The sequence below is a fragment of the Spea bombifrons genome, chromosome 13 (genome assembly GCF_027358695.1).
Source record: "Spea bombifrons isolate aSpeBom1 chromosome 13, aSpeBom1.2.pri, whole genome shotgun sequence".
Lineage (NCBI taxonomy): Eukaryota > Metazoa > Chordata > Amphibia > Anura > Pelobatidae > Spea > Spea bombifrons.
The window spans coordinates 1,172,501-1,187,605 of record NC_071099.1 but is presented as its reverse complement, the minus strand read 5'-3'; the positions used below and the strand labels follow the sequence as shown (position 1 = coordinate 1,187,605).

The window sequence follows — 15,105 nt, the reverse complement described above, 5'->3', positions numbered from 1 at the left end:
GTCTGCCAATTCAGACCTCGGCTTCGCATGTTTTTATTAAAGGGCAGGTGTATGTAAAGGCAACGTGTGTGTGTGTGTGTGTGTGTGTGTGTTTATGGACAGGTGTGTGTAAGGGCAGTGTAAATAAAACTGGGGGTTTTCCATTCTTGTTCGGGTGCAAAAGGAGCTAGCTACGGCTCTGACCTTGATGATGAGTCCATCCTGAGTGTTATCTGTGAACTGGGTCTCAATGCGCAAAATATAAAGCACCATTAGATATAGTCCACACATGCGGTTCTGAAGGTAGACAAAATATCAGGGAAATCTGAGTCACGCGCAGTTAATAGGACAAGATACAGTTAGCAACAATCTATTTCAGGACTGTTGATGGAGCTGCCTTGGCACTTTAAGGCCGGCGGTTGCCTGATGGTGGAAGTGTGGCCGACAGCTGCACACGGCGGCATTCAATAACCAGCTGAAGCAGCGGATCAGGTGAGCACGGGCCGTTGTTGGCATTTGCCTGGGGTGCCAAAGGCTAGTCCGCGTCTGCACTCCAGAATACACTGGCCTGGAGAATGGGCAAGTGCTGCTGCCTGCTGAGGATTTGTTGAGGGTCTGCAGCTCCATGTGGAAGATGGAAAATTGTCAGTAACGGCACACACAAACATCTGCAAAAATGAACGTCTTCAAAAGCTGCGATGATGGGATGGCATCTGACTACACATCAAAATAAGAACTTTCTTCCCCCAAAAAATAAATCCCTAAATTCTCCTTTGTGGCTACAATGACGATGAATAGCATTTATTGATTAAAGACTCCTCCAATAGTATTTTAATAAAATGATACGATCTTATGATTCTTTTCACGCGGCTCATTTAAGCAGCTAATCAGTGGCCGAAAATTATTCCCATTTAAATCAATGGGAGCGCTTGGCACGCGTGCGCACAGGGGTCTGAATGAGTCCCACCTGGGGGGCTTGGAGCGTACAGAGGGTGAGCATTTCGCATACAAGGGGCAACACGTATATGTTTTCTGCAGAATAGCCCCTGCATTCGTAAATGGACACCACGAAAATGTAAAGGGGCCACATAGCTCCCATGTGCATTAAAGTGCATGCAATGGCTGGGGTGTCCCTTTAACGATAACCTGAAGGTACGTTAAGGCACAGTGACGGTACGGAAAGAGAAGAGGGCCCTGGTCCTGTGAGCTTACAATCCAATACTATACAAAACTTTTTGATCGTTTTTATTAACCTGTACTTTTCGAAACACTGTAATGAAAGTCTTTCCGCAAATTGTATTATTGTGTAGAGGAAGCAGCTGCATTCCAGCAGCTTCATACTACTACTCTCACAATGCTCAGCCAGACCTCAGCGGCCAGCGGCAGCAGCAAACGCCACTGTCTTAGGCTTACGTGTCGGTATCCAGGCAACACGCTCCAGAATGGCACATGCGTCAGACCATAACAATACCGCTCCCATTTGTTCACACTCCAGCCAATAGCAAAAGGACGGATGGTTTGACGGGACCCGGAAGTGCTGCGCTGTCCGTCTCTGTGCTTCCGGAGAGAAAGATGGAGGCGCTGCACCGGCTCAAGCAGTTCGATGCCTACCCGAAGACTTTAGAGGACTTCAGAATAAAGACATGCGGCGGGGCTCTAGGTAAGCGACGGGTTGAAGGTGACGGAGGCAGTCGGAGTAGCGGGTGCAAGGAAAGGTGGACGGGGAGCATGTTGGTGACAGACACAGAGGAACCTTTAGAGCAGTAATGAATCATTATCGACTAACTGTATATTACAAGCATGTAAAGGATAAAATGCATAGAAATCAGAGGGGGCGACCTGATCTGAGACTGATACTAGATAGAAAAACACATGGGGCAATTCTAGTGCAGAGCTAATCAATTGGATACGTTTTAAAGTGGTTTCTATGGTGATCAGAATTGCCCATTGTACATTACCCTATAGCCTTCTATATATATATATATATATATATACACACACACACACACACACACACACATATATATATATATATATATATACACACACGATTATTAAACCTTTATGAATGTAAAGCAAATGCAATTAAAGCTAATGGAATGTTATTCCGATTACCCCGTTTAGTGCCTTTTCCTGACCATTGTTTTGTTTATATATAAATAGACCCTATTGTATTGAAGTGCTGCGTGCGGTATAAATTTGACATCATTACATTTATATATCGCCAGCAGATTCTGTAGCGCTGTTACAATCAGTGTGATAATTTTAAGTAACGCACAATATCAACCTGGTACAAGAAGAGACTGGGGTGCTGCTCTTGTGAGCTTACAATCTAGTCGGGGGTTGAGGTGAAGCAGTAGGAGAGGACGGCTTGGATGGGGTTGGTCGGGTCTGGATGATCTGTAGAGGCTGTTGGTCGTTCAGATGGCTTCGTTAAGACGCTGGCTGAGAGTGTTAGGAAGAAAGGCTGTAGTCTTCTTGAAAAAGGTGGGATTTCAGGGGGCTTTTGAAAGTTTGCGAGGAAGAAAGTTTGATGGAATGAAAGGGAGTTCCATAGAAGGGGTGCAGCACGGGGCAAATCCTGGGTACGGGAGCGAGGTGGAGATCGTGAGAGGTACTAAGAGCATGTTTAGGGGAATTATTTAAAGGAATCAAAAAAAAAAAAAAATATATATATATATATATATATATATATATATATATATATATATATATATAATATTGGATAGATTAAATGACTTGTTTAGAAAAAGCGTGATCCTGTGACATCGCAGCTATATTGGTACCTTCTGGAACATGAAGAGCGCCATATGTTACACGGAGCAGCACTTTTTGGCCAAGCTAGAGCGGTGGACTATGCTTTTGGACTTTAACACTTACGATGCACTTACGGAAAAAGCTGCAGAGCGTGCGCACAGACACTTCAAACCTGTTTTTTCAGTGTGGATTAGTAATAGTCTGTGTGCCCAGTATAGAGGCAAAGTGTGTATCTTCTCGATTACAGCAAATACCATGTAGTGAAGCGTGTAAAAGTAGAATGTGTGCCTTACTCCTGGTGGCAAGAGAGGTTAATGTTAATAAGCTATGTAAAGGTAAGGGCTGGATAATTCTATTAAGGATTTGTTAGCCATAGATCACTTAATAGTAGCCAGGTTGACGCATCAAATGTAACCTAAAGTATAGAAGAAGAACATGCTGTAAAACTTTAGGAACTGTGGCTACTTGGCTGGAGACATTTATGTGGCCCTTTTTATACCGTTTACGCCATTTGATGTTGAAACGGTGCTTGTTTCTCACCTGGCGGCAGCTTGCTTTACTGCGCTCTGATACAAGTGGGTCTCCGTGCCCCTTTAAATACTGATCTAGCATTATAAACTCTTAGAGGCATACCCCATGTTTGAACTCCACCGTGAAAACGCAAAAACTAGCTTACCTTCTATGTCAAATGCAGTCCATGCTCTAGTAGTAAGTGAAATAGGCACCATTTTCCACAGGCAAAGCACTAAGATTTGGTGGGCTATCTGTAAAAGGATTTTCATGTCTCTCATGTGCCGTATTACCAACTGCATGTCTGCTATTTCTTCATGAATGTCTACCTGGAACTTCTTAATCTTTCTAAAACTGAACTTATTACCTTTCCTCCTTCCATCTCCAACCCTGAATTCTCTATCACCAATAACAATTAGGGATGCACCAGAATATTGGTGGCAGAAACATACCGGCCGAAAATGGCATTATCAGCAAAATGGTGAAATAAAATAATTTTTAAAAAAACTGCAGAAAATCCAGGGGCCGGCTGGGCCGGGAGGCAGGGGGGAATCGTGTAATGGGGTAGGGGAGGCTGTATGAACGTGTATGCATGATTGAGGGAATGAATGTGTATATGTGAATGAATATGTGTGTGATAGCATGGATGTGTAAGTGTGGGGTGGGGGCATGGCACAGGGAGGCTGTAAGTGATGTGCAGACTCCATCCTGCAGGACAGCATTTTATCTGTGCTGGCAGCATTAATACTCAAGGGGGTAGCAAGCCAGGTTTCAGCATGTATTGGTGTGATTGCTATATAAAATATGATTGCTAACAGCAATCACACTGCTATCATGCCCAGGCATACCCAGATTCATACATGTACTGGTTGCCTGGGCATGATAGGAGTGTTGGCAATCACATATATATATATATATATATATATATTAATATATTAATATTGTGTGTGTATATATTATATAATATTTCATATACATTGTGTCATTTTTATTTTTGGCCAAGTACATCCTGATTTTTTGGTTTCGGTCCAGACTTCGTTTTGGTGCATCCCTATTGACAACACGATCTCTCCCACTAACGGGCCCGATGCCTTGGGGTCATGCTCAACTCTAACTTCTCCTTCCTCTCTCGCATTCAGTTTCTCACCAGATACTGCTGCTTGCACAAAAAAAACAAAAACATCCACCCGTTCCTCACCAAAGAAGCAACAAAAACCTTCCCTTATTTTATTTCCCATCTTGACTATTGCAACACTCTTTTGGTTGGCATTCATGTCTCCACTCCCTCCTCTGCAGTCTATCCAAAATGCTGCTCTTCCCTGCACAACGCAACCACTACGTGAAGCCCTCCACTGCCTCTCTATTACCTTTACGATTGAATGTAAAATCCTTGTACCAACATATGACACCCTTTATATATTTCTCCCCTTGAAAAAAAATACTCCCTACTCGATCTTTATTATTATCTTTTATTTAAATAGGTTCGTTTCATCTGTATGTTTCATAGTCACCTCGGTTACAGTTCAACCCTGATTATATTTTTCCTGTGACACCCATTACCTGATCTCAATGTAATAATAAAGCCTCCCTGCATGCCATTTTATAATATATATATATATATTAGTCCAAAATGTGTTTCTTTTCTAGATGCTTGATTTAAATTGTGCGCTGTGTGTGTTAGAGTTTTAATAAACTTCTGCTTCGCTCTTCTAGTTACGGTGATCAGCGGCCTTATCATGCTTATTCTCTTCTTCTCTGAACTCCAGTACTACCTCAGTAAAGAAGTAAGTAAATGCCTGTGTTGTGTATAACTCTCACAAATATTCTGTCTAGTCCTAGAGTTTTCAACTGTCCTTTACATACAGAATGTGTTGCTTTGCTATATACATATAGCCAAACTATTACAAACCTGCAGTGATTTGTCTATCACGCTTTAGCGTATTAGACACAAGTGTGTGTTAGCAGTTCTATATAGTATTGGCTTCGGTTAAACTTGCGTTAGTGAGTCTTCTCACTAAGACCTAAGTCCACCCCGGATATAACCCTCAAGTAGTAAGTAAATCTGTTATTTTTAGGTGTATCACAGTGTATGATAACCCACTATATGCAATCTAATTTCTCTGCGTGTGTTGAAATTCTATGTCCGTTACATTGTTGTGAGTAACGCTGTGGGGCCTGTAATAAACAGTCCTGGTATAAAGTTGTAAAAGCAGAGCGCTTTCCATGAGTCTTCTAAAGGTTGCTATGGTGACTGCACAATTTCTGCAGCTCTCCATTGGAAAGGCTTGTTAATACCCCAATCCTAACGCAGTAAACATTTTTGTGGGGTTTATTCCTGTTCGGTTATTTTCCAAAGCTTTATATCCTGTTCCCTCTCCATTTCCTGAGATATATATATATATATATATATATATATGAAGGTGTTTCAGATCATGTTATTTTTGTTCTTCTTTTTCAGATCTATCCAGAATTATTTGTCGACAAGTCTAGAGGGGATAAGTTAAAGATTAACATTGATGTTGTATTTCCCCATATGCCTTGTGCTTGTGAGTACATGCAAAACGTAACGATGCCTGTCATGCGTATGTTGATGCAATAGTGAGGGTTAGCAGGGATCGTACATGAATAACAGAAATTGTAACCTTTTCTTAGGCTAGATACTGCCATAAATGTTATCTGGAATACTGACCAGACCCCATCATAAAATCAGCAGGGTAGGAAGGGCACCCATGTCCTTAAGGGATACCGGATATCCTGTCTTGGGTGTCATAAAATGTTACAGGGCATCAGGCACTGGGGTCACAGGGAAGGAGGCAGCGATCATCGTCAGAGTTACGATCGTCAGAAATGCGGTTTTCATAGTAGAATCATAACATGAAGATGTTCTGTGTGCCAACAGTGTGTCCTCATGAAGGAAACAAGGCAGGAGGGGGTTAAACAGGAACTTGCTGAGAGGTAGTTGGGGACCGTTTGGCACCTGTACATTTCTAATAACATAAAGCGAGTCAGTTCAGTTTACCCCATCAAACTATATATTTTAAAAACTAGACACCCCTGGGTATTTCAAATGCTAGTATGTAAACTCTTTCCATGCACTAATTCTACTACTTTGTGATAGTCATTTTTTTTTGGAGTCCCCCCCCCCGCACACATTGTACTTTTTGGTATGAATTTACAGCTCCTGGTATGTCACTGTCAAACACCCCAATATGTATCCTGTGTACAGTGATGCCACCCATGCATGGGTTTGTTGGGAAGATAAAAAGCCACATTTGGGGCAAGTGCAATTCAGTTTTTCAACTTGGAATTTTGACATTATGCTCACATGGCCTATTTGGGACATCTTTAAAGCCGGACAGTTTTACCCCATCAAACTATATATGTTTGAAAACTAGACACCACAGGGTATTTTAACTCTTTCCTTGCCCCAATTCTACCACCAGCCTTTCTCAAACTTTGTAGTAGTATTTCATTAGATTAAATATAAACTAATCCGTTCTGTCTTTCGTATTCTGATTTTGAAGTCACATCTTTCAAAGTGAACCCATCGCTATTTTAATTTTAAAAAAAACTTGTATTTTTAGACTAAATTGACTTTTTATAGAATTTGGCAGTTCAGAGGGTTTACCGAAGCCTCCTTAGGTATTTTTGAAACCTTAACAGAACTTGGTTTTGGCACGAAATAATGTTTGGGGATCATGGGGTGTTAAGGTGTAGTTGCTCTGGACTCTGCAGGAAGCGCTGCGGTTGAGCTTCAGAGCTGGTTTTTCCATTAACCCTTTAGCACCCACATTCCACATTAATGTCAAGTGGGAGTGTAATGACCTAATTGCTACATTTATAATCTCATACCTACAAAGTGTCCGTTTTTGGAGTGTATCGGTGTTGTGCAGCCCTAGAAGTCACAATAATGTTAGTTGTTTAAATAAAATCCATTAGTCATCTTTTTATGCTTAAATTTTATATATATATATTATATTTTCTATTATATTTTCTATTATTGGAAGAATTACAATTTGTGCATTTTGTTTCCAGATTTGAGCATAGATGCAATGGATGTTGCTGGGGAGCAGCAGCTTGATGTGGAACATAATTTATTTAAGCAACGTTTGGATAAAGATGGCAATCCAGTAACAACAGAAGCGGAAAAGCACGGTATGGATTTGGGAAGGGAGTGATAGGCGTTCATCTATGTATATATGGGTTAGTGGAAATTATCCTTGGGCAAAGACAACACAAGATCTTACCATCTTATATACCTATACAGTAAGATATACAGTTGCCTCCACAGCCGCCTTCCTTACAGACATCATGTCCTAGCTCTGTCTTTTAAACTTTGTTTTTCAAACAAGAAAACAATTAAACAAGCTTTATTTATCTAAAAAGTAAGGATTACACGATTGTAACCTTAAACTTTCTATTAAAATAATGCATTATGACTGCTGTATGAATGCTGTCAACTCCCTTAGTGTAGTCCACATTTTAGCAAAATTAAATTACCAGGAGCTAAGAAACAGGCCACATACATTATTTTACTTATACTGTGACCTCTTATGGATATCATTTTAGAAGTGCTTAAGTCTCTTTTTATAATTCTATAATTTTGTGTAAATTTCTTTTTCCTACAGTAACGGTATAGATTTCTAAGTTGTAGGTATGTTTATGTTGCTGTCTTCCAGAGTTAGGGAAAGCAGAAGAGCAGGAGGTGTTCGATATGAAAAGCTTAGACCCTAATCGTTGTGAAAGTTGTTATGGAGCAGAGACTGACGAGATGAGGTAATTTTATAGTAAATGTGTATTGCTGTATTTTTTTTTCTTGTAATTGTATTTATTCTGAATACACAGAGCATAAAGAAAAGCACACAATTTCCATTTAAAACAACAGTTAGGGATATATCGACTAAGTTTAGAATTTCCTTATTTTCGTTGCTAAACATATGGAGCACGTAGAAAAAGAGAGGAGAGAATTTTTTTTTTTTTTATTTGTTTATATTGCCCTCTTCATTATAAATTCTAGTGACCGTACCACAAATCTCAATTTTCATATTCTCACAGGGGGGTTCCTGCATTTCAGTGAAAGGTAGTTAATGAAACAGTTTTAGCATCCTGCCGGATAAAGATAGTGTTAAAAGGTGGAAATACGCCTGCATCAAAAACTATTTTGCATCCTGTTCTGCGGACTCCTTATCTCCTGCACGGCTTCCTCTCCTATGTTAGACAATAATCCCGAATACAGAAGGTCACTTGTTAAATATTGTCCTACTGGCTTTTGTGCTGATCTGCAAAGTCTCGCGTTTCCCCTGTTCTTGTCAGCTTCAGTACAAGTCGTTGGTGTTTATTTTGGCTGTTGGTCTTTCTGGGGGGAAAAAAAAAGTATTTTCCATGCTTTGTTTTTGTTCATTTTTCCCTACTTCTTAACCACTTCATTACCCTGTAGACATACAGGTATGTCCACAAAAGGTGTGACAAAGTTAAGATGTGCCTGCACGGCATGCTTTTTTATGGTGGCAGTGACATCAGGCTGTCAGTTCTGCTCCCCCTATCGGCAGAAGGCTCTGCATCAATGGCTTTCTGCCAGCCGAACATGTGTAACGGCGCTCAGTGTGAATGCTGCTACACTGTTACATTAGGAATGCCTAATCATGCAATCGGGCATTACATTCCAGTGTAAGGTAGGATCTCTATCCCTACGCACTGATAACTGTGCATCAAATAAATAAAATAAGCCCTGACATCCCATTGCCCTAGCACTACATATAAAAATGACAACCCCTCTCTTCACTACACCCAAACCCCTTAAGCCACAAGTACTAAAAATACTACCCTATAGGGTACTATGCAAGGCATAGATGTAATCGGGGGATGTTGCCGAGCATAAACCGAGTCATTGTTCATCAGTGGCACATACAGTGTAGAATAAATTCTAAGCAAAATTGCAAAAAACTAAATTTTTTTGGTTAGACTAGCATTCACCATTATTTATTTTTCATTTTTCTATAGTTTCAAAACAAAAGCCCTGTTTTTTTTTCCTCGGGGTACCTCAAGCATGGAAAATGACTCTTAATTAAACCAACGGCAGTCACTGACATATTTTTTTTACCAAATGATGGCTAATTCAGAGACTTACTCCAGCAACAGACCTGGATCATGTCATGTCAATTGAGTTTTCTTCTAAGATTGTAACCTTTTTTTTTTTTTTTTTTTTTTTTTTAGGTGTTGTAACAATTGTGATGATGTACGAGAAGCATACCGCAGGAAGGGCTGGGCGTTCAAGACTCCAGATTCTATAGAACAATGTAAAAGGGAAGGCTTTAGTCAGAAGATGCAGGAACAGAAGAACGAGGGCTGTCAGGTGTATGGCTTTCTTGAAGTCAACAAGGTAATTTTCTGATAAACTCTTTCCTAAACTCAAATTCATCACTTCGGTTGTTACAGATCAAGCAGAAAAATATTATATATATATATATATATATATATATATATATATATATATATATATATATATATATATATATATATATATATATATATATATATATTTATTATAAAGTATGTGGAGTTGATGGCTCTAAGACTGCGGCGATTATTCAAATACAATCATAGGAGCGATGTAATTTATAGATGATATATTAGATTAGTCCGCCATTTTTCTTTTTTTTTTTTCTTTTGAGAAAATATCTTTAATCTCTGTATTTATGGTAAAATCAAATAATAATCCACTGAAAAATCAATTATTTGAACATACTGAAAATACTGTTAATTTTGGTTTATAGGGCATTTTTGCAAGCCGGGGATTAAAACGGGGTTTGTTCTTTGTACAGGTGGCGGGAAACTTCCACTTTGCTCCTGGGAAAAGCTTCCAGCAATCTCATGTACATGGTAAGTAATCCACCGGAGGGAAACACGTTGCCAGGATTTAGGGTCTTGTATAGATCAGGTTTTGGTCATTAAATCATTGTCAATTGCCGTTCATGAACTGTGACTTTTGCCTTCTTTTTGTAAATAGTTTATTGAAAGGATTTAAAAAAACAAAACAAACAAACATAGAACAGTGAAAGAGATGAATACAAAAAACAATCTGGCGCCCCACTAGTGAAAGTATGATGGTGCATAAAGAAGGCAGGAACACATATATTGGTTTATTCCCAGATTAAAAATGGGACAAGCAGACCGAAAAATTATGGGTGCAGATATTACCGTATTTTTAATTATGTGCATGGCTATTACAAATATTTAACATTTAAGCCAGTTTAGGACAATAACCTTAACACACATTAGAGCATGCTGGTACATAAGGAGAAGAGGGCCCTGATCTTTCAATCTATTCATTGTAATCCTTTTAAGTAACTTTTTTTGATATATAGCATGTGTGTATTTTAATGTTTTTGTGCATCTGGGCAGACGATTAAATGGGAAGACTAGATGGGCCAGAAAGATAAATTTACATTGTCTTCCGGGTGTGACATAGAAAACCAGCAGAACAACAAAAGAAAACCCCCAAAACAATTAGGTCCGCAAATCTTTATGTAGGTTTGTGACTGAGAAATAAGGTTTGACAGTAGCAGCCGGGAGCCGGTGTTTTACGCAGTACTAGAAAGAATTGTAAGTTCAACATTTAATAATCAGCTGGGGCTAAAAAATAATAATAAAAAAATTATCTCGCCCATAATTTGAATCGTATCGTTGGTAACTTCAGGCCTCTCTGTCCTTTTCCTTCTGCTGTTGCTGAATGTCAGTGGAGGATTAAGAAGTGAGGTAAATGTGAGACGGTGTGGCAGTTTAATGAAACGTATGCCTGCTCTGTAATTAAGGTCTGGTCTCTCTCTCTTTTTTCCTCTGCCTCCTCTATGCAGTGCACGCTGTTGAGAGTAAGTTACATACGTCTGTCTTCATATGGATCAATGACTGTGTTCTGTGCAAATTGTACAAAATGCTCTGTTACTAACATTTTCTAGTTGGTTTTTATTATTCCTGAGGCACGTTCCTGCATCCATACAATTCTATCGTAAATAACAGTTGACTGAATAATTATATTAGGTGTTTTGCCTGATTTACAGTAAAATGAAGGCATGTGTAGGAGAGCACTTATATCCCGAAATATATTGGGAGATAAAGTCGAGAAACATTGCGCCCGTAGTCTACTACCTGTGACAGAGTGGCCTGGACTCACCACAGGGCCTTGTTTATATTAACATGTTGACCGATATTGGCCCACCTAGTCTGCCATCTATAACACTTTATAAAATGATTCTTTTTATGTATTTACTTATAGTTAATACATCTCATTATTAAGGGGCATTATCCTTAGGATTTTTATTTTTTTTAACTAAAATAAAAGCAGTCTCGCCTTACAAAGATCCCTTTTCTGGTTCAATGTTCTAAAATCATACAGAACAAAATGTTTTGCCGTCTGCAAATTCCTAAAATGAGAGAATTAGTAAGGCGTCTAATTACGTTTGCAAGATATTGTACCTATGTACAGACTGATGTACAAAAACATTAAAAAAAAGGATTAAAAGTAGAGCTTTTCATCTGAAATTAACTGAATCTAATGTGTTTTCTGGCTCGCTTCGCATAAGCCCAAAAGTCAGTTTGTTTCCTTGGTTTTTCCTTCCCCAGAATTGTGCTAATTAAAGTGTTGCTCACGCAAGACATTAGGAGTATATTCACTAAACCTGTTTGCAGGAGATGTTTCAATTCTCTGACTTTATAATGCGTTATTAAATCAACACTCATTGGACTTCATTAACTAACGAGAGATTGTGTAGGAGAGTCAAACCCAGTGAGCTTCTCATGCAAGGGGAACATTGTTGGACCTGTACAATGCATAAATAAATAGAGATTTCTTGATTGCACTGATTGGACAATGCTCTGTGCAGAGTAAAGCATCTTAAAGGTGGACCAATCTGAAATAGGTTCTTATGTCATTCTTTCGTGACGGACTGAAAGTGTATGTTTTGTGCTTTCTGAAATAGCGCTAACCGTTTTATTTTTTCTTTACAGTACACGACTTACAGAGCTTTGGCCTTGACAATGTAAGTATGAGTATGATCTGCTGCGGAATTAAATAACTTTCAGCACTCTAAATATTCTAAATTCTACACCAGCTTGTTGAGAATATTTAAGGTATTTCATAAGTAACATATTGCTGCAGCATCTGACAAAATGTGCCTAAAGATAAACCCAATTCTTCTTCTTCTTCTAGATCAATATGACACATGATATCAAGCATTTGTCCTTTGGAAGAGATTACCCTGGTCTTGTGAACCCTCTCGATGGGACAAGCATCGTTGCAATGCAAGGTACTCCCTTTTTTTCTTCCTGGTGGTATCTACTCCTATTTAAGACCAGCGACGTATCTTTCATTGTTTGTTGCAAAACAGTGAGTGGGCTGTGCTTTCTATATTGGGCAGTGTATTGCTAATTAGTTGTGCAATTTCTTACATGGTTTAAAATGATCCTTTGTCTGTGAATATTCAGTACTTCTAGTTTAAAATTTTTGCTTATCACTAAATATTTCCTTAATGTTTTTCCCCCCTTTCTCCACAGGTTCTATGATGTTTCAATATTTTGTAAAAATTGTGCCGACGGTTTATGTTAAAGTTGATGGAGAGGTAGGTACTGTCACAGTGTATGGTTTAGCTTAGGAGTAATAATGGCCTAAATATAAAACTACCATACAAATTTGGTACAGCACTTCACTTGAAGAAGATTCTTGCCAACACGGTAGTTTTACACGAACCAGTTGCTGCTTGATATAGTTACGATTTTCTGCAAAGAACTGGTTTATTGCTGCAGAGCACCCCGGTTACTGAGACGCAGATGTAGGCCAAGTGACTTGCGTTATGTGAGACTGCAGTAGTAGGGCGGCAGCGTGCACACGCAATATGAACTGCAGTAAAGACAGGGCTCCATGTGAGGTACGGGTAAGGTCGGGGGTTGGCGGCTGACGAGCTGCACTGCTGATCGTAGGGGGAGAGTTTGTTTGTGTGTAAAGTTGGTATTAGAGTGAGTGTGTGTTACGGTTTGGAGTTCTAATGTGCATTTATTACCGTTTGGTGTTAGCAAGTGTGAGTGTCAGCATCTGCTGTTGAATAATGGGTGAGTTTAGGTTTAGTGTAGCAAGGAAAAGGAAAGAAATGGTATCTGTAAGCCCTAGCTAAATGGATTGTGTATGTGTATATAATATATATATATAATATAGTTGAATAGATTAAAAAAAGAACAAGCCGAGTAATACCTGTGGTATTTAGCCCCATCATAGTTGACGGTTCTCAGTTCAAATCCCAGGCCTAAGCGGTCTCTGCCTGTTGATCTATCAAATAATATAATCTGATGTTTTGTGTTGCTCTACACTCTATTTGTAGTTTGTGTTTTTATGTTTACCACTCGATAATTATTAATGAGTAGTACAATCCTCTGCATGGATGGACGTTCTACAGAAACTGAATCTCTTTACGTATTTTTCACCAGGTATTAAGGACTAATCAGTTTTCAGTTACCAGACATGAAAAGATAGCCAATGGTTTAATTGGAGATCAGGGTCTTCCGGGTGTCTTTGTCCTTTATGAACTCTCCCCAATGATGGTGAAACTCACCGAGAAGCACAGGTAATGTAATGAATGTCCCTACCTCTTCTGAGACTGGTTCTGTGTTGTTTTTTAAATGTTTAATTTTTTTTTTCAAAATGAGCCAATACTATAAATTATAACAAAGCTTAATTCTTTGCAGGTCTTTCACACACTTCCTAACAGGAGTTTGTGCCATCATTGGAGGCGTATTCACAGGTAGGTTGAATGTTTTGTGTATGTGATCCATTAACATTTAATGGTGGAAATAAAACATTTGTATGGTTGCTGGAGAATCGCGTAACTAGTCAAATACATTTCTGGACCAAAACTTGCCCTTTGATGGGGGGTCACCTCCATAAAGATAAGTAAAACAGGCAGGAGCATGCTTCCGCCGCATTTCACTACAGGCTGAGCTTGGCAGTCACGCACCCCTTTAGATACCTCAACATATAAAATGTTTCTATATCCAGGTCTAATCAAATTGCACTTGCACTGTCGTGCGTTTCTTGTGAGTATACATACATATCTAAAACAAAAAACCTTGTTCCCAGGGAAAAAAACTTTACAAATTCAAATAAATAACTGTTAATCTTTCAATGAAACGGTGACCCTCATATTTCTACTAGGTCGTTGACCACCATGTTAAAGAGCAGTGTGTGAAATCTCATTGGGTTCAAATGTCCTTCTCAGTTGCAGGTCTCATTGACTCTCTAATCTACCACTCAACGCGTGCCATCCAGAAAAAGATTGAACTGGGAAAGACCACTTAATTAAGCAACTCCAGGAGACCTCCCGACACGCAAGAGACTGCAGTATCTCTCGTCAGCAAAGTGTGGATGCCAGGAAAGGGACATTTAAATGACCTGGAGAATGTGCGCGCTGCAAAAACATTAAATGTTGACTTTACAAAATGAGAAAAATACACTAAACCAAGCAACAGAGACTCTTCTAAATTTTATCCAGCGCCTCCAGTGTTTTCCTCTACAGTGTGCGTTTTTTGACAACATTCAGGTGGTACGTGCATTACGTATTTTATGAACTGTTTTGGTTTCTGCTAATTCTACCCATGCTGCCCTCAGTTCAGTTTAAGTCAACAATTGGAAGGACAAAAAGTGTCTCTGCAGCGCTTCGAAGCACAATGCTTACCCCTTTTTTGGCATTATTGTTTCTTGGAATCTAAACATAATGTTCATTGCCTTCATATAATGCCATTCTAGCCCTACCAGTAAGGGAGATCAGGTTGCAGATATCACACAGCCCCAATACAGTCCGTCTGGATTCAATGCAT

General features: G+C 39.2%; 1 protein-coding gene across 1 annotated transcript; it reads left to right on the top strand.

The window, feature by feature from the left end:
* The first annotated feature begins 1,546 nt into the window (after positions 1 to 1,546).
* On the top strand, positions 1,547 to 14,728 carry ERGIC3 (ERGIC and golgi 3). The gene is made up of 13 exons (XM_053453357.1): positions 1,547 to 1,639; positions 4,960 to 5,030; positions 5,705 to 5,792; positions 7,282 to 7,401; positions 7,926 to 8,022; positions 9,460 to 9,625; positions 10,068 to 10,125; positions 12,250 to 12,281; positions 12,452 to 12,548; positions 12,796 to 12,860; positions 13,720 to 13,856; positions 13,978 to 14,033; positions 14,508 to 14,728. Exons 1-13 carry the CDS (start codon positions 1,552 to 1,554, stop codon positions 14,585 to 14,587), a joined length of 1,155 nt encoding a protein of 384 aa, XP_053309332.1. The 5' UTR covers positions 1,547 to 1,551; the 3' UTR covers positions 14,588 to 14,728.
* Positions 14,729 to 15,105: the final 377 nt, after the last annotated feature.

Excerpts from the sequence above, each read along its gene's own strand:
- ERGIC3 (XM_053453357.1), top strand. The coding sequence starts at position 1,552 with ATGGAGGCGCTGCACCGGCTCAAGCAGTTCGATGCCTACCCGAAGACT. Across the intron at positions 12,549-12,795 it reads AAGCATCGTTGCAATGCAAG|GTTCTATGATGTTTCAATAT; the intron begins GTACTCCCTTTT and ends CTTTCTCCACAG. Across the intron at positions 13,857-13,977 it reads AAACTCACCGAGAAGCACAG|GTCTTTCACACACTTCCTAA; the intron begins GTAATGTAATGA and ends AATTCTTTGCAG.